The sequence below is a fragment of the Balaenoptera acutorostrata genome, chromosome 3 (genome assembly GCF_949987535.1).
Source record: "Balaenoptera acutorostrata chromosome 3, mBalAcu1.1, whole genome shotgun sequence".
Lineage (NCBI taxonomy): Eukaryota > Metazoa > Chordata > Mammalia > Artiodactyla > Balaenopteridae > Balaenoptera > Balaenoptera acutorostrata.
This window is the reverse complement of record NC_080066.1, coordinates 131,184,264-131,202,290: the sequence shown is the minus strand read 5'-3', so window position 1 is coordinate 131,202,290 and position 18,027 is coordinate 131,184,264. Positions and strand designations below refer to the sequence as shown.

Sequence of the window (18,027 nt, the reverse complement as noted above, 5' to 3'; positions counted from 1 at the left end):
TTTTCATTGTAGTTGATTTTTAGTCTCAAAGGGTTGTGGTTGGAAAAGATGCTTGACATGATTTCAGTTGGCTTAAAGTTACTGAGATTTGTTTTGTGGCCTAGCGTGTGCTCTATATCCTGGAGAATGTTCCCTGTGCAGTTGAAAAAAGAATGTGTATTCTCCTTTTGTGTGGAATGTCCTATATATATTAAGTCCATCTGGTCTAATGTGTTGTTTAAGACCAGTGTTTCCTTATTGATATTCTGTTTGGGTGATCTGTTCATTGATGTTAAGTGGGATGTTAAAGTCCCCTAGTATTGTGTTTCTGTGAATTTCTCTCTTTACATCTTTTAATATTTGCTTTATGTATTTAGGTCCTCCTATGTTGGGTGTATATATATATATACAATTATTATGTCTTTTTCTTAGATTGATCCCCTTAATCATATGAATGTTCTTCATTGTCCCCTGTTACAATCTTTGTTTTAAAGTCTGTTTGGTATAAATATTGCTATCCCTGTTTTCATTTCCATTTGCATGGAATACCTTCTTCCATCCTGTCATTATCAGTCTTTGTGTGTGCTTGGATCTGAAGTGAGTCTCTTGTAGGCAGCATATATATGGGTCTTTTTTTTTTTTTGTATCCATTCAGCTACTCTATGTCTTTTGGTTGGAGTGTTTAGTCCATTTACATTTATAGATGTGTACTTATTGACATTTCTTAATTGTTTGGGGGGTTGTTTGTAGTTCCTTTTGTTCTCTTCTCATGTCATTTGATGACTATTTTTAGTGTTATATTTGGGTTCTTTTTCTTTTTTGTGTATTATAGATTTTTGGTTTGTGGTTACCATGAGGTTTATATATAGCCATATATGTGTGTGTGTATATATATGGTTAAGTTGGTGGTCTCTTAAGTTCAAATGCATTTTAACAACCCTGCATTTTTACCCCCCACACATTTACCGGTTTTGTCATGTTTTATTTCTTTTTGGTTTGTGTATCCCTTAACTTCTTATTGTGGATATAGATGATTTTATTACTTTTGTCTTTCAACCTTCCTAATAGCTTTATACTTGGTTTTCTGTTGGGCAGAGCCATGTCCCAGGGTCCCTGGCTATAGGGCCCTGTGGGATCCTGGAGCTGGTATTGGCCCTCAGATGGGTGGGGCTGGTTCCTGATACAGCTGTCGGCATGGTCCTGGCAGTCCCAGAGCTTGTGTTGGACCACTGGTTGGTGGGACTGGATCCCAGGTTGGCTGCCTAAATTGGCTTAAGGTGTCCCAGATCTGGTTTTGGCCTGCTGGTGGATGGTGCCAGGGCCCAGGGGGTCCTGGGGCTGGTGCCATCCTACTAGTGGGTGGGTTGGGTCCTGACAAGCCAGGCTGCAGGGCTGTGGTGGTCCTAGGGCTGATGTCTGCCCACTGGCAGGTGGGGCCGGGGCTCAGGGGATCCAGGGGCTGGTGCCTACTGACCAGTTGGTGAAACCAGGTTCTGGGGCTAGTGCCACCTCACTGGTGAGCGGAGCTAGGTCCTGGGGTCTCTGACTACAGGGCCCTGGGGGTCCTAGAGTTGTTTGTCAGCTTGCTGGTGGGTGGGTTCAGGTCCCAGGGGGTTCTGAAGCCAGTGCCTGCCCACTGGTGGGTGAGGCTGGTCCTGGGGCTAGTGCCAGCCCACTCGTGGTTGGAGCCAGGTTCTGAGGTATCTGGCTGCAGGGTCCTGGGGATTCCAGGACTAGTGCTGGTGCACTGGTGTGTGGGTCTTGGTCCTAGGCCCTCTGGTGAACAGGGGCATATCCTGGAGTGGCTGTGGTCACAGGGGGTTTTAAGGCAGATGGCCTGCTGGTGAGTGGGGCTTTGTCCCAGCTGGGTTAATTGCTTGGCTTGACCTGTTGTGTCCCAATACTGGTGCCCATAGGCTGGTGGGCAAGGCCAGGTTCTGGTGCTAATAAGTTAGAGGGAGAATTCCAAAATAGTGCTTGCCAGCACCAGTGTCTTTGTGGTAGAAGAAGCTCCCAAAATGTCTGCCACAAGTGTCTGTGTCCCCAGGGTCAGCTCCAGTTTCCTCCTGCCTCTCTGCGAGGCTCTCTAAGATTAGCAGGTGGGTCTGACCCAAGCTTCTTTAAAATTACTGCTTCTGCTCTGGGTCCCAGAGTGTGTGAGGTTTTGTGTGCACCCTTTAAGAGTGGAGTCTTTATTTCTCACAGCCCTCCAGCTCTCCTGAAAGTGAGCCCTGCTGGCCTACAAAGACAAAGGTTCTGGGGACTTGTCTTCCTGGACAAGGTCCTTCCTGGTGTAGGACCCCTGGGCTGGGGAGCCCAGTGTGGGACTTGGGCCCCCTTGCTCCTTGGGGAGAATCTCTACAGTTGTAATTATCCTCCTGTTTGTGGGTCGCCCACGTGGGGGTAAGGTTCTTGACTATACTGCGTTTCCACCTTTCTTATGGTTCCTTCTTTGTATTTTTAGTTGTAGAAGATCTTTTCTGCTGGTTTCTAGTCTTTCTCATCAATAGTTGCTCTGTAAATAGTTGTAATTTTGGTGTGCCCAAGGGAAGAAGCAAGCTCAAGGTCTTCTTACTCCACCATCTTGACCACAGCCATTTCATTTCTTTTGTCAGTGTTTTGTAATTGTCACCATACAGATCTCACAATTTTTTTGTTAGAGTGATATGTAAATATTTAATTTTTGGGAGCTAAGTGGTATAATTTATTTTTAATTGTTGTTAGTATAGAGATACTTAATTGATTTTTGTATGTTGACCTTATACTGTGTTATCTTGGTAAACTTACTTAATAGTTCTATGGTACAGCCAGGTTACGTTTAAGAAATTACAAACTGGGAATAGTTTTACAAGTTCATTTTTGCTGTTTTAGATGAAATGTCAAATCTTAAATCTTGAATGAGGTGAATTTTTCTTTTCCTCACTTTTTCTTTAGCAGTATACATGTAATATTTACTTATTAGCTTTGTTAGTAGTTAAATATTTGTATGGCCTGGTGATGGAAGCATCAACCAAAAAAGCCTGATTTCAAAGAGAGAGCCTAGTTTCTCTCTTCTTTTGTAATTAAATAATAGTAACACTGGCTAGTTTTATGAAAAATTTTATTTGCAACAGTAAAATCGTGATTTTTTTTAACAGGAAGAATACGATTGGGATAGTTAATTTTTTAAGTGTTTTTCATATGGCATATTTTTTAGCTATGAATAATTGTTCTATTTCTTCTCTTTTTCTCTTTCTTCTCAGGTATTGGGAGAGTTGCTGCTACATCTTTAGGAAATTTAACTAACCATGGTTCTGAAGATTTACCCCTTCCTCCTGGCTGGTCTGTGGACTGGACAATGAGAGGGAGGAAGTATTACATAGATCACAACACAAATACAACTCATTGGAGCCATCCTCTTGAGCGAGAAGGACTTCCTCCAGGATGGGAGCGAGTTGAGTCATCAGAATTTGGAACCTATTATGTAGATCACACAAATAAAAAGGCTCAATATAGGCATCCCTGTGCTCCGAGGTAGACTATCAACTTTATCTTAACTCTTGGTTTTGGGATTGTCTAATGTTAGATTTTGAACTCATATTTTCATCAAAGAGAAAGATGTCCTGAAGTTTGATTTAAAAACTTTATTTTTCACAGCTTATGAGATTTTTTCCTCTGGACTTATATTTAGTAATGAATGACTTTAATAATTAAAAAACAACTTTTTAAACAAACCTCAAAAACAGGATCAATATTCTTATGATCAGATTCTGCTTTAATATGCCAGAATGCTTTTGTTAACGATACCCAGAAATTAAAGTAAATAAATAGAATATCTGCCTCTTTACATTTAAATTTCTATAAAAAATACACATCTACCTTCTAATGTGTCAGAATATATTTTGAATTATAATGTTTTGCTGATTTTATTCAATTTAGAGATATTTTATGTTTTTTAACTGTTGCAACACAAGAAAGTGAAAATTATCTATTTTATTTATTTATTTTTGGCTGCATTGGGTCTTCGTTGCTGTGCGTGGGCTTCCTCTATTTGCAGTGAGTGGGGGCTACTCTTCATTGCACTGTGCAGGCTTCTCATTGTGGTGGCTTCTCTTATTGTGGAGCACAGGCTTTAGGTGCGCGGGCTCAGTAGTTGTGGCGCACAGGTTTAGTTGCTCCATGGCATGTGGGATCTTCCCGGACCAGGGCTCGAACCTGTGTCCCCTGCATTGGCAGGCAGACTCTTAACCACTGCACCACCAGTGAAGTCCCTACATTTTAATATTATCACCCAGAAAACTAAGCTTTGTCACTATTGCGCTGTTTTAATCATTTTACATATTTGGATTTTTAATTCAAGTTTGAAAAACAGTTTTTTTCCAGTGATTCCATTTAGTGGCACTCAGTGTTTATTGAAAAAGTGAGGTTGTCATCCCTTCAAAAGAACCAAGTCAGCCTCTCTGCCTGTGTTGGGCTCTGGCCCCTTTGCCTGCTCTCCTTACCATCTCAGGCAAGCTGCTGCTCTCCCTGGCTTCAATTTGCAGGCCTGTGACATAGGGGTAATTTGTAGCCTCCCTCCCACCTGATCACAACCCTTACCCAAGGGCAGGGATGAGTTCCACATATTCCTGCTGTGTCCCCGGCACCAAACACAGAGACACACACAGGTAGATGTTTTATTGAATGAATAAATGATAGAAATGCAAAAAAAAAACCCCTAAAAACTCCCAACAAAACGTGGTTACAGTTTGCTGTCACTGGATCTCAGAGGCTTTCTGGTCCATAGAACCAGATTTGAGAGTATATTGAGCTTAGTTTTCTGTTTATCATCATTAATTTTATATTGAATATTATTATAGAATTTTATAGTTTACAAAGCATTTTCACAATTAGTTAATTTGCTTCTCTCAGCAACTCTGTAGACTTTAAGCAGGAGAGAATAAACACCTTCCTTAAGCTCAGATAGGTAGTATTAGCAGCTATTTGGTTGTCTGTATTATGCTAATCCTTATACAGAACTCTTGACATATATTAGGTCATTTAATCCTTAGAAGAGTCATTTTTGGTATGAATTTATTTTGGTTTTACAAATAAAAAGGCTAAGGTTTAGAGAAGTGAAGCAGTTTCGCTTACATTCGTGCAACTTGTAATTGGCCAAACTGAGGTTAACCCGCACTCCCCCCAGGGTGTATCTGACTTCGAAGCCTCAGTTCTTTCCCACCTCCCAATTGTGCTATCAAGGAATATTTGACTTTGCACCTACTTATGAAAGAAGAGTTGAAGATAAAATTCAGTGCCATTTGCACATTGATCTTTAAATTGTTAACTACAGTCTAATCCAACAGTTACTTTAGTCCTGGTTTAGTATTGGAATGATCTTTCCTGATACACACATAAACCTCTATGTTTGGAGGCAGGCTCTTCCAGTTTTATCTCCAAGTCTGGAATAGGCCATTATGGTCTCCCAGAATTCAGCCTTTAACCTTCAAGTGGGTCAGTGCTTTCCTTAGCATCTTCCCATTAAGAGCCCTTACCCCACCTTGCTGTTCTTTCCTTCCCCCCCCCAACTTATAGGCTGTTAGAACTAATTAAAAGCACGGTCTTTTTTTTTTTTTTTTTTTTAAGTCTCTGACTTAAAACAGGTTCTAATCAACGCTAACTCCCATATGCTCTCTTAAGGTGGTAAAAGTGGAAAGGAAATAGTATAGTTATGTGGATATTTCAAGCACAGTACTCACTCCTACTGTAGTACCTGTTCCAAACCCCCTTTTCAGCCTAAAGGAGAAAGAAAATATCCATTCTTATTTTGAGAAAAATTATCAACTTTTCCAGTATAAATTTATAGCTAATTACTAGTTATTACTAAAATTTGATTCTAGTTTTAAGCCTCTGTATAAAGATTATAACAGCTCTGACTTTTTTAATAGCCTTCTTTAAAGTTGCCCTTGAAAAGAATAAATATCAGCCAGATGAAATCTCTTAAAAATATGTAAAGATTTAGCTTAGTTTTATATCCATCACTAATGACCTACAAGTTTCCAAGAGAAGGTGCATTTTACTTCCCCTATAGTATGGTTTAAAAAAAAGCCAGATCCTTACGTGTTTTAGGTGGTAGAAGTTTGGGCAAGAGGCATATTGAAAAACACTTAAATATTATTCTTATATTTCATGTTTTATTTAGGGCCTTTATCCTAATGAACATTGATTGTTTCTTCTTAGTGTACCTCGGTATGATCAACCTCCTCCTGTCACATACCAGCCACAGCAAACTGAAAGAAATCAGTCCCTTCTGGTACCTGCAAATCCTTATCATACTGCAGAAATTCCTGATTGGCTTCAGGTTTATGCTCGAGCCCCTGTGAAGTAAGTGAATTTACAGCACAGATTTTTGTTGAGTGGTGAGTAGGAGCCTGAATGGAGTCTCAGGGCTGCTTAAAACACACAGCACCATTTTTTTTAAAATATTATTTAAAAGCCCATTATTATTTAAAGAAGGGATATCACAGCTTATGAAGTTGAAAAGTCATTGATTAGAAATAGAAGTTTTACAAATATTTATTGAATCTTCATTTTCTATCGTGTGCAGACCTAGGCTATTACAGGGATGCAGTAAAAAGCTTACATTCTCATAGGGGTAGAATAACTTGTAAATAAGTGATGCAATACCTTGTGATAAAAGGAAGGAACCAGGTAAGTCCTAGGTACATAGGTGAATCAAAGCAGGACACAAGGGTGTTGAGGAAATAGTATGTATGGTGGCTCAAGTTCTGGGAGGAGATGACCTGTGTTCACTGATACTTTAGCTTTGTTACCCTGGGGAGGGTGCTTAACTTAGTTTTGTTTTCTGTAAATTGGAGATAGTAATAGTACCTTCTCTTAAGGTTATTGAGTATTCAATAAAATAATGCATCTAAAATATGTATCACAGTGTCTTGCACATTGAGAGAGCTTAGTAAATGGTTACTGTTATTATTGTGGGTAAAGGTATAGAATAGTGGTTAAGATCAGTCAGGAAGGAAACTGGAAGGAAAGCGTGATTTCTGTCTCCATCACCTACTTACCGAATGACCTTGGGCAAGTTATTAAACTTAATTCTAAGTGTTTTTCCTCTACTGAAATACAGGGGATAATAATCTTATCTACTTTACTTGGTGTGGTGAGGCTTAAAAGTGATCATGCTTTTTTTTTTTTTTTTAATATTTATTTATTTTTGGCTGCACCGGGTCTTAGTTGTGGCATGCAGACTCTTAGTTGCAGCATGCATGCGGGATCTAGTTCCCTGACCAGGGATTGAACCTGGGCCCCCTGCATTGGGAGCATGGAGTCCCAGCCACTGGACCACCAGGGGAGTCCCTGATCATGCATTTTAAATCAAATGGCACAGTGGCTGACTTGAGTAAGCCCTTAACAATGGTTTCTTATTATTATGAGTGAGCAAGGAAGGCTGCACCAAAAAGGAAAATACATGCACTAGTTTTTAAAGATGGCTATGAGTTTGCTGGCTCATTGAGGATATTTATTGGGTGCCATAGTAGGCACTGTTCTTGGAATATAATCATGACTAAATGAAATATTTGCCTCAAAGAGCTTCTCTCTTCTGGGAAAACAGAAGTAGGTACTCAGATCGATAATCCAGCGTGGTAAGGATCAGTGACAGTGGTATATACAAAGTGCTATGATTTCAGAAAAGGGGATGTCTGAAAGGAAATAGTTATTGATAATCCAGTGCTTCCTGTACCATACTGTGCTAAACTTTTACATATAATCTTCCCAAAACCTATTTTACAGCTGAAAAAAACTCTGTCTTTGCTAAGATCACACAAATATTAAGTGGTAGATTTCAAACCTTTCTCTCTAACTTCAAAGTTCATACTCTTAACTTTTGTCATTACTACTTCTTATTTAATAATAATTATCATTTACTAAGTGTCTGTTAAATTCCTGGTACTTTGCTAGGTATTTTACACATAATAATTGCATGTACAGTACTGTTAACAATTATATAAGGTGACATTTTGCAGCCTTACTCTTAATATTCCATTCGTATTTCAAAAACCAAAACTATCAGCATAAGATAGCCCAAAGAAGAGTTTTTAGAAAGCTTAAGATGATTGTACAATGAATTTAGAATAAAATAATTAAATCTCATAACGTTACTGGTCATTTACTATGAACTATTTGTTAATTCTTGGCCAACATAACATTCCCTTACATTCCCTCTGATCTTTTCAGTCTGTAAATTCATGGCTGTTGATCTGTGTGGCCTGATGCAGAGAGACAAGATGATATTATGAGGGTTGTAGTCTAAAATCATCAGTTTTTTTTTTTCCTAAGTCAAATTTAAGCCTTGTCAGTGTAATTTTTAAAAAGGTTTTAATTATAGATATTATTCTACAGAGTATAAACAGTGCTTGTCAGAAGTTTGGTTTTAGTTTATTTGAAATTACGTAGACATTCATCCATAAAATTAAGCATGGTTTGGTGTCTTAGCTAACCTACAGAAACCTCTTTATCTGATAATATCCATATACTGTAGGAATAGGATGAGGAATGATAGCAGATGGACTTTTCTTCCCTTTTTCCCTCTCTTCTTTCACTCTTGATACCACTTGATCTACTGCTGTCTGTGGCCTTTGTTCATATGCTGATCCTAAGTCATATGTAATATGTGCATGTATTTATATTTCCTTAAGTCTGGAAGAATATGTGCCTAACTGTTAACCTTTGTTATTTCTGGGAGTTGATAAGATTGAGTAGGGTTATTCTTTCTTCTTTATGTTATTTCTACTCTATAGCCGTTGTTAGAAAGAAATAACATAAAAAGCTTTCCTTCTTGGGGGAAAAAGATGGTACTTAAATGGAATTCTTTGCTTCTGATGAAAAGAAATGACTCCTAAAGATTACAGTCCCTTTCAACTCTGGCTCTGTGAGCTAACTATAGAACTTTAGGAAACTAGCAACTTAAGTTTTTTTCAAATAGATCAGAATCCTCCCAGAATGGGCCAGTGAGAAAAGAGAGCAAGTACTTCTTTACTGCTTAAAACAAGAGGTCTAGGTCTACCTTTTAGTTGGTACTAAATTTTTGTCTCTAAAGAGGATTGGAAATGGTTAATATTGTTCTATCAACAGAAGGTGAGTTGTTATCCATGAATTAGATAATGGAGAATCAATTACTTATCCAAAAAATTAGCTTATTTCTTCCTTTTGTTTAACAAACAATTGACATTATCTAGCTTTCTAAAATGCTTTATTTCTATCTCTAGCAGTAACTTACCAAAATAATTTTTGCATATACTTCCAGAACTGACTTAGAACAGATAATGTTCTAAATTTTTATTTATTAATTTTAGTAAAGGTATGTTTCTAAGTTTGCTCTCAAAAGTCTGTAATGTATCATGTACCTGTAAGCAAGCTGAACTATAGGATACAATTAAAAGATTTAATCTTTAACGGGAAAAAGACCATCAGGAACATGTTTACTTTCCATTATTCCTCATGCCTGCCCCGCCCCACAACACCAGTCCCCAACAGCATTGTGGCACAGACTCTGTTTTATCCCTGTGTCTGTGATCCTGCAGTATCACTGCTGACTCACTTCTGGGTGTAGGAGGAAAGGAAGAGTGGGCATACTGTTACATAAGACAGGCACAGGGAACTTGGGCTACATTACAATACCCGGGGCTGGAATAGCAGTACTTTTGGCTCCTGAAGGCAGCATCCACTGGAGTGTGAACAAGGTTTTTTGGTAGCATTACAGCAATTGCTGTTTGCCTATATGGGTTATTTATCAGTACTGTTTGAATAGAATACTGCTGTAGGAAAAATATAGCAAGAGAGATGCTATGAGAAAAGGATACTGGAGTAAACAGCCTATTTTCTGAACGATTTACCTGTATATTTAGAGTATAGTGGCTAAAAAGTTAAACTGAAGCAGATTATTTGGCTCCTTAAGAAGAAAAGAATGGGAATTACATACTTTTCTTAAGAAAAGTAAATGGCGGGCATAGGCAGAAGGGAAGTCACTATATAGAAACAGCAGGGGCAAGGATTTGGAATGGAAATTGACACATTGCATACTTTTCTCATCTGTGGTCTTCCTTAGAGTACTTTTTCTTCTTCCCAAAGTATTTTCACTAAATATTCTGATTTTCTTGCTTCTACACAAAATCCTATTCTTGATGCTAAATGCTGTGATTGGGAAGTCAGAAAATTGTCTGAAGCTTTTTTCTTTTTCCTTTTAAAAAAAAACAAATGCTTATACAGAATGATATTCATGTGTTACAAACAAGTTTGATATTTACCAATATTACCATATTCTTCTCCCTTCTTTTCCTTGCTAGAATGTACCCAGATGATACATGAGCTTTAATGTTCTTATAGTTCACCTGGCATAAATTTAAGTATCTTGAATCAGTAGACATTGCTGAAATGCCCCTTAGCAATGGAATTCAGACTTGGGAAGATTAAGGTTTTTTGTTAGGAGTTATGAATTTGTTTCAAACAAATAAGTAAAATTTTAAGGTACATGAATGGCAGAGGTTCTAGGAAACACCTTGCAATTGTTTCTTCATGGAGGCTCATTGAGTATTTCTTGTAGTATTTCTCCAATATATGTTGGCAAATAGTTGGAGTTTCCCACTAAAGAGAATATAAAGCTTTCTGCCAAGTATATCTTTTAGTAAATTTGCAGTGCTCAGTGAGTAAATTAGTAAATTTGGGATCCAACAAAATACGTTTACCTTGTGATTTTTGTGTACTGTGCTGTGCTTTTGGTATTCCTGGTACACATAACCAGGTTGTACAGAAATGTATGTCGACATACCAAGCACAGTATGTAGCTCATACTGGCTGCTCTGTATTTGTTTACTGTTTCCCTTTTTTAAAAAATATTACGTGATCCCCTTGGAATAAGATGGTAAATGAATTACCAAACAAAGGAAATGGGTAGGAAATGTTATGAATGATTATTAAGAATAAATTTACTACTAAAAAAAAATAATAATAATAATAAATTTACTAGAATTTACAATTAAAGTTCTTCCTATTATGTCTGTTGTGCAATATGATTTGAGAAATGTAACTTTAATATTATATAGGTATATGCCTTGCTCTATAAAAACTTGTTCAAGTTTTTTCTCTAGTCTTAGTAGGTATTATCATTCAAAACTATTACTGTGATGTGCCTTGGTCCATACAGTTCTCTGCCTTTCTGATCTCTTAATCACTAAACAATTTTGCAAGAGATATGTATATAGCCTCTTTAGGTTTCATCTATAAAACGAGAAGATTGGAGTAGAGTGCTGTCTTCAGGTCCCTTTCAATTCAAAGTGTAAATTACTGCTTTAGTAGTTTGTTGCATACTTCATCTCAGTATGTGATCCACTTACCACTGAAGAAGGACTAAAAACCTTCTGAACTGTATATAAATATAAACTTATGTGAGTCCGGCCCCATATTGTGCAGTCTTCTACAGTCTGTTTATTCTGTCATTTTGAGAAGAGCTTATTCTTTCCTTTCTGCTTGAGTTTTTCTGTATTTTTTGTTGTTTGTTTGTAATATTGTATACTCAACCTCAGGATTATTCAGCCCACAAATGATGGTTCCTTTTCATTCCTCTACCTGTTTAGTTCCTTGTTTGCTGTAGTAAACAGTATGCCTCAAAAAGCTTTATCAACACTAATGACACAGATGATCTTGCCTATTTTTCCATATTATTCATTGCAGGAACAATGTGGTCTAAAGTATTCTTACCTTCCTGACAGTTAACTTTGGATGAACTTACGAATAGCATGGAATATGTTCTTCAGAAATTATAGAACCACAGTGGTTTGAAATCTTTGTTCATTATTATCTAGCATTAATATTAGAATAACTGATACATAAGACGAATGGAAATGGATATTTTTTAACTTAGATTGAAATGAAGTAATATTAGTAGTTTTCTCCTCTCCCTAAAAAATAGTGTATTTAACTAGCAGTTAATAACTCAGTTATTTTAAATTGAAGTTTATGGTTTATTTAGTTATAATAATATTGAAATTTATTAAAATAGAACAGTTTATTGTTATAAATACATATTTATGAATATGTTGTGAACATATGTCTGATTGTGTTTTAAAACAGATATGACCACATTCTGAAGTGGGAACTCTTCCAGCTGGCTGACCTGGATACATACCAGGGAATGCTGAAGTTGCTTTTCATGAAAGAACTGGAACAGATTGTTAAAATGTATGAAGCCTACAGACAGGCTCTTCTCACGGAGTTGGAAAATCGCAAGCAGAGACAGCAGTGGTATGCCCAGCAACATGGCAAGAATTTTTAAGTTAATTTTTTAAAAATAAAATTTAAGTTTTATAAGGGCTTTAAAATATTTTCACAGATTTAAAAAAACCCTGCAAACAAGTACTTTGGTTAATAAAGGCAGCTTACTTTTTTGGAAATTATAAAATTCTAATTTTACATGTATTTTGTTATTAAAAATATTCTTTTATTGAGAAAAAAATGAGTTTATCATTTTAAGAGCCAACATGGCAAACACTTCTAAATGCTGTATATTTGGAAACTGCTTTGAATATTCTCGATGGAGACAAATGCAACAAGAAATGTCATTTAACCAGATATTAAATAGGAAATGATCAGTTGTTAAACTCTCACAGTAGCAGTACCTTTCTTCAAAAAACAGAGAACGAGAGAGATAACCTATGCAGTATTAAAAAAAATACGTTTACTGCTTTAGTGTGGAATATTGTCTGGAATTGGATGGTTTAAATATTACCATTGTATAGAGCAAAACATAAAATGGGATTTGGGACCTTTATTGTGATAAATTTTTATATGTAATGTATAGAGTCACCCCCCGCCCCCCACACGAATGTAAAGACCCCTTTTAAAACATGTTGAGAAAGTATTGTTTGGTATGAAAGGGTGAAGGGTCTATAATGTTTCAGGAATAAATTTAGGTATAAGGCCTTAGCCTGTGTGGGAAAAGTGTGCACAGCACTCAAGAGTTGCTAACATTACAGTACTTCCTTACTTTGGACTAGGGCTTTTATGGCATTTAGTAACATGGTGCTGATGAGACAGTGGAGGCTTTTCAACAGCATAGCACGTTGCCATCCCAACAGACTGGGTTGAACTGCCAAAAATGACAATCAGGGACTAATTAAGAAATCTTGGTCATTAAATTGATTCTACATATCTTTTATCTTCTAAGAGTTTGTCACAGAACTTTAAAACCCAGTATTTCTCTCCCAGTTTTTTTTCCTTTGGTTTAATAGTTATTAAGACATTGTTCATAATTAGCACAGTACGTTTGATTGCAGGCAAATTTATGGCATGTCTAGCCAAAAATCTCTAGAATTCTGTGAATTTCAAAACTTGTTGAAATAGCTCTATAGTTATATTTACATGTGTTGTAAATGTGTAAATAAATTTTTAGTTTAGGTAATCTTCCAAAATATAAAGCACTCCCAGTTAGATATCAGTGAATCTGAATTATTGATAAAATGTTGAAAATGTTAAATGTTTGATTTTATATAACAAGCTTATTAAATATATTTTTGTGGAAACTAAATGTGTTGCGTTTGAGTCCATGTTTTATGCATAGCACTTATATATATTCGATTTTTCCATTCAGAGGCCCATAGGCAAAGGAAGCAGTATAATGAAAGGGGTATTCCACAATGAAAATAGACTAGTGGAATGTTATCAGTGGGAAAAGTTATTTTGCAGGGCATGTGATCAGACTTTCCTAAGATGTGAGCTTAAATATCTTATGAACTCTCACACACTCTTCTATTTTAATCATTCTTTACTCCTTACTAAATATTACCATTTCATTTAATTAAAGCTTAGCCATTTCTAAGAAAGTTAGAAATTACTCTGTTTTAGAGCTCCCAGATTAGAGGCATTACTTTTTTTTTCATTACCACACTTTTTTTTCCTCTAGAAAGTAAGCTCAATGAAATTCCACTACAGATTTTAGTAATTAGAAAAACAATATACAATCACTGGTTTAAAAGAACTGGAAGATACCTAAAAGGGCTTAGTGTACATTCCTTAAAATGGAAACCTAAATTTGTAATGGTGTCAACATTAAAGAAAATGCATTTTGAATTTAAAAAAAGAGATAGAAATCTTCATCATTCTATATCATCACCTCCCAAACATTTCCAAATTCAGTTGTTTTTAATATTGGGAACCAGAGTAAACTTTAATAATAGTTCACATGTTAAAAGAATAAACCTATGATGAATACATTTCTTTGTGTACCAAATGAAAAAATATACAATGCAGTGAAACTCAAATACATATACAAAGTGATTTTTTGTGCATTTTTGATCAAGAGGTTTATATTCTATATTAAATCATGATAGAAAAGCAATATATAGTTTTTGATAAAGCAACTGAAAAGCTCTCTTATATGTCTTTTATAATAAGAGCTAATGGTATATGTAAGATGGTATAGATTGAATCAAGCCTATTGCGTTATGATGCTATGTTTTAACAAATGACTATGTGAAATAATTTAAAAATTCTTCTGTAGAAATTAAATGAGCATATCCAAATGTGGAGTAATATTACTACATGGTTTAACTATAACCCGGTAGTAGAATTTAGTAAATTCAAGCAGAACACGTGTACTGTTATCATAAATAGACAAATTCTTTAAATTATAACAGCATATTTGAAGACAAAATCAGGAAACTGTACATGTTAACAAAATAAAACCATGCATACACACATCTGCTTATTAAACACTGAAATAAAGGAACTAAACCATTTTGCAATCTTCAGAGGTGCTTGGTATTTTACCCTGTTCTGATGGAAGCACTTTGAATGTTTGCATGGAGGTGTAAAACAATATTTAACTGACAGTTTGGTCATGCACACCTGTATTTTTGAAATTTTGGATTAAATTTTCTTCTTTTCTGATTGTTCAGTAGATTCTGACTTTGGTGCAGGAAAAGCTTGATGATACAGATGTCTGTGGGTTGCTGCTGCACTATAAAGCTTGTATAAAGCCTAGAAATAAAAGAATCAAGATTATAAAACATTGTATTAAATACACAGATATAAATTTTTTCCTTTTTAGTGTAATTTGTTTATGGTACGATATCAAATTTAGCATGCTAAATTTGGAATCCTTGTATCATTAATCTGTATGAGATATACATGAATAGCTAATATCTTAGAACACAAAAGTATTTTCAGCTGTCCAATGTGGGGGTTGATCTTCATGGTAAATGTCCTATTCTCAGACTGCATTTTCTTTTACCTTTCACACCTTTTGGAGCAGAGCTTCCTAACCACTGTGCCCCAGGGGTGTGTTGAAAACTCATACTGTGAATATTATTAGTTTTAGAGGAATTATAGGAGCTCATAACTTCTGACTGCCAATAGCTACTTTATTATACATAGGTAGACCACTTGCTATTGGAGCTTCCTGATAGGTTTTTCAAAAAGGGACCACTTTTATTCTCCATGATTTCCTGATATGGTCATGCAAATAAGCATGTGTGTTACCCTCTCCCCTGCCACACTGGGCTCTCTCAAACATGCTCTCTTGCCTTGTTTCCATTAATTAGTTCATATCTTACGAAATGTTATTCAGAAACATTACCTCAGAAAGTCTTTCTTCACTAAAACTACCTCTGTCATTGTCTGTTTAAGTGTGTTTGAATCATAGGAATTTTTATTGCTTTATGTAAGTGTCCATAAATATTTTTATGTTCTTTTCTTTCCCCTCAGCTAGTGTCTAAGATTCATTACCTCCTCTGACTTTCTCATAATGAACACTCAGTTAAGACCAGTTTATCTGATGTAATTCTGAAGTCTGTAAAAAGTCTGAATATTTTTAAAAGTTGGATAAAAGCTTGATATCCTTAAATAGTAATCAATTCCCAGGAAATTCCATTCATTTTTATCTTTTTGAGTCTGCATGGCTACTTTTGATTTTCTTAAGTCTGAATTGTACCATCATCAATTCTATGAATGCATATTGGTGCAACCTTAGTTCTATTGTATTATGATTCTAACACATTCAATTTAATCCATGTTCTCTTAAAAGCTTAGATTTTTTTCTTAAGGCTTGATTTACAAAGTTGAAATTTGTTTTTACCTTTTTAGTGAATTCATTTTACTGAATCTTACATAAAATAATTCCTTATTGACTTGTAAATATTAAATGTATCCTTGGTATTTGATTGGAGGACATAATCTAGTTATATATAACAGCAGAAACTGAGGAAAGAATTATGTGCTGTCTCTGTAGTTGTTGAAGATCAGTTTTGCTTCCTGAAGATAATGACCTAAATGATTCCACAGAGATAATTTTTCTTATGTAACAAGTGATTTCTTCTTAGAAGCTTAGATTTTTCCTCCGATATAGAGTTTTGTACATGTGCAGTGGGAGAAATGAACACTAATTTACAGGAAATTTACACTGCATACTGGTCTGGAACCTGCTTAAAGTGGTATAGGTAACTCACTCAGAAGCCAAAGTTAAAAACAACTTCTAAAGATTGTAGCTCCATTTACTCTCCAGTAGTTAAGTTTCCTGAAGATTCATAACTGTACTTGTTTCACTCTGCAGTAGAGCAAAATGCCAATGTTGGAGCTTAAGAATTTTGAAATTTTCTAAACATTCAAGAAACAAAACAAAATATTCATGATAATTCTTATGTTTCATATGCAGATAAAATCATATATCATGTCCAGAGTAAGTTAAATATTTTAAAACCATTGCCAAAATTCACAATTAAAATTGTAAATGCTAGAAGAACATAGGAGCTGTAGTCACCAAAGATTTTTAAATCTACATTGAGATATCCTTTAATGGCTACTTGGTTTATAAAATATCATAATGTTTATAAATACATGCTCTTAATTTAAGAAAAAATTTAACTTACCTCATTTGTACTTCCCTGTGGCAAAGGCAGTTTAAAAGGGAGAAAAGAAAAGTATATATCCTGCTTCATTAATAGCATTATGATAATCAACTTTGTTTACAGTAGTAATTTGTGAGCATTTAAGAACAAATAACCCTGCAGATTTTTTCAGTTTAGATTACATATTTAATGTGAATCTTTTGAAGAACCCAATTCTATATTCATCACAAGTTTCAGCATCATATTCTAGGTGGGCTTTGGGATTTACCTCAAATAGCTTCTCTTCATCTTTTGAGGTTGAAGGGCTATTTGAGGCAGTGGCTCAGAGGATCCAATTTTAATTCATTCTTTTCCCGTAGTGTTACCATTTATTTATCTCAACTAGATTCTTCAAAGACACACGGAAAATCCATCAGTTACAATTCTCTTTTAAAGAGTATGTATAATTACACTCTTAATGCTGGGAGAACTGTACCTATTACTTGCTACCTGGAGACCATAAATACAAGTCTTAACTCCAAACTTTTAGGAAGAATCTCAACTTTAGCTTCACTAAATTCCCCTAAATTTAACTGAAGACACTTCCAGAATGACAGTGAGTTGATTATTATTCTAGGTGTGTTTATAATTGTCTCCCCTATCCATACTCAATTATTTGAACAGTGGACCATGGTGACCCTGGGTTGGTTAATTGGACCATAAAGGACAACTGACCCATAAGCAGCTGATCCAGAGGTTGACCTGGACTCATGCCAGGGCCTGGTACAAATGTAAAGTTCAAATAGAGACAATGTGAAGTGATCAGATACTGTGTTGAGGGGTTTTACTGAAAGAGACAGTGATATGACTTCAGATGGTGGTTTATATATGCTCCTAACAAAGCCAGTGCTAGTCAAATGATAGGTTGTAAGTATGAAGTAATCAACACATAATCGAATCACAATCAGCTAAATAAAAACTTGATTGTGTTTTCTCACTTAACAGCTTTAACTTTTAGGATAAGAAAAAGTGAAAACACTACCTAATCCACGTATTTTTGAAAAATATTGAAATGTTGACTGGAAAACAGTTGTGTAGGACTTTACATGTTATATTATAGTTAGCTGTTTGTATCTGGCCATCTTGACAGATTCTAAAGTTCTTGAAGACCGGGGCCCAAGTCTCCTGTTCACCTGTA

The 18,027-nt window shown here is 35.6% G+C and overlaps 2 protein-coding genes across 2 annotated transcripts in view; one reads left to right on the top strand and one right to left on the bottom strand.

The window, feature by feature from the left end:
• SAV1 (salvador family WW domain containing protein 1) overlaps positions 1 to 13,534 on the top strand; it is a 30,656-nt gene extending 17,122 nt beyond the window's left edge. The window contains exons 3-5 of the mRNA XM_057542093.1: positions 3,222 to 3,492; positions 6,178 to 6,321; positions 12,082 to 13,534. Of these exons, the coding sequence (XP_057398076.1) occupies positions 3,222 to 3,492; positions 6,178 to 6,321; positions 12,082 to 12,283 (617 nt within the window). The 3' untranslated portion in view covers positions 12,284 to 13,534. The remainder of the gene's footprint in view (positions 1 to 3,221; positions 3,493 to 6,177; positions 6,322 to 12,081) is intronic.
• Positions 13,535 to 14,210: 676 nt separating this feature from the next.
• ATL1 (atlastin GTPase 1) overlaps positions 14,211 to 18,027 on the bottom strand; it is an 89,122-nt gene continuing 85,305 nt past the window's right edge. Inside the window, exons 14-15 of the mRNA XM_007192829.3 lie at positions 16,872 to 16,886; positions 14,211 to 14,985 (exon numbers count right to left, since the gene is read on the bottom strand). Of these exons, the coding sequence (XP_007192891.2) occupies positions 14,875 to 14,985; positions 16,872 to 16,886 (126 nt within the window). The 3' untranslated portion in view covers positions 14,211 to 14,874. The remainder of the gene's footprint in view (positions 14,986 to 16,871; positions 16,887 to 18,027) is intronic.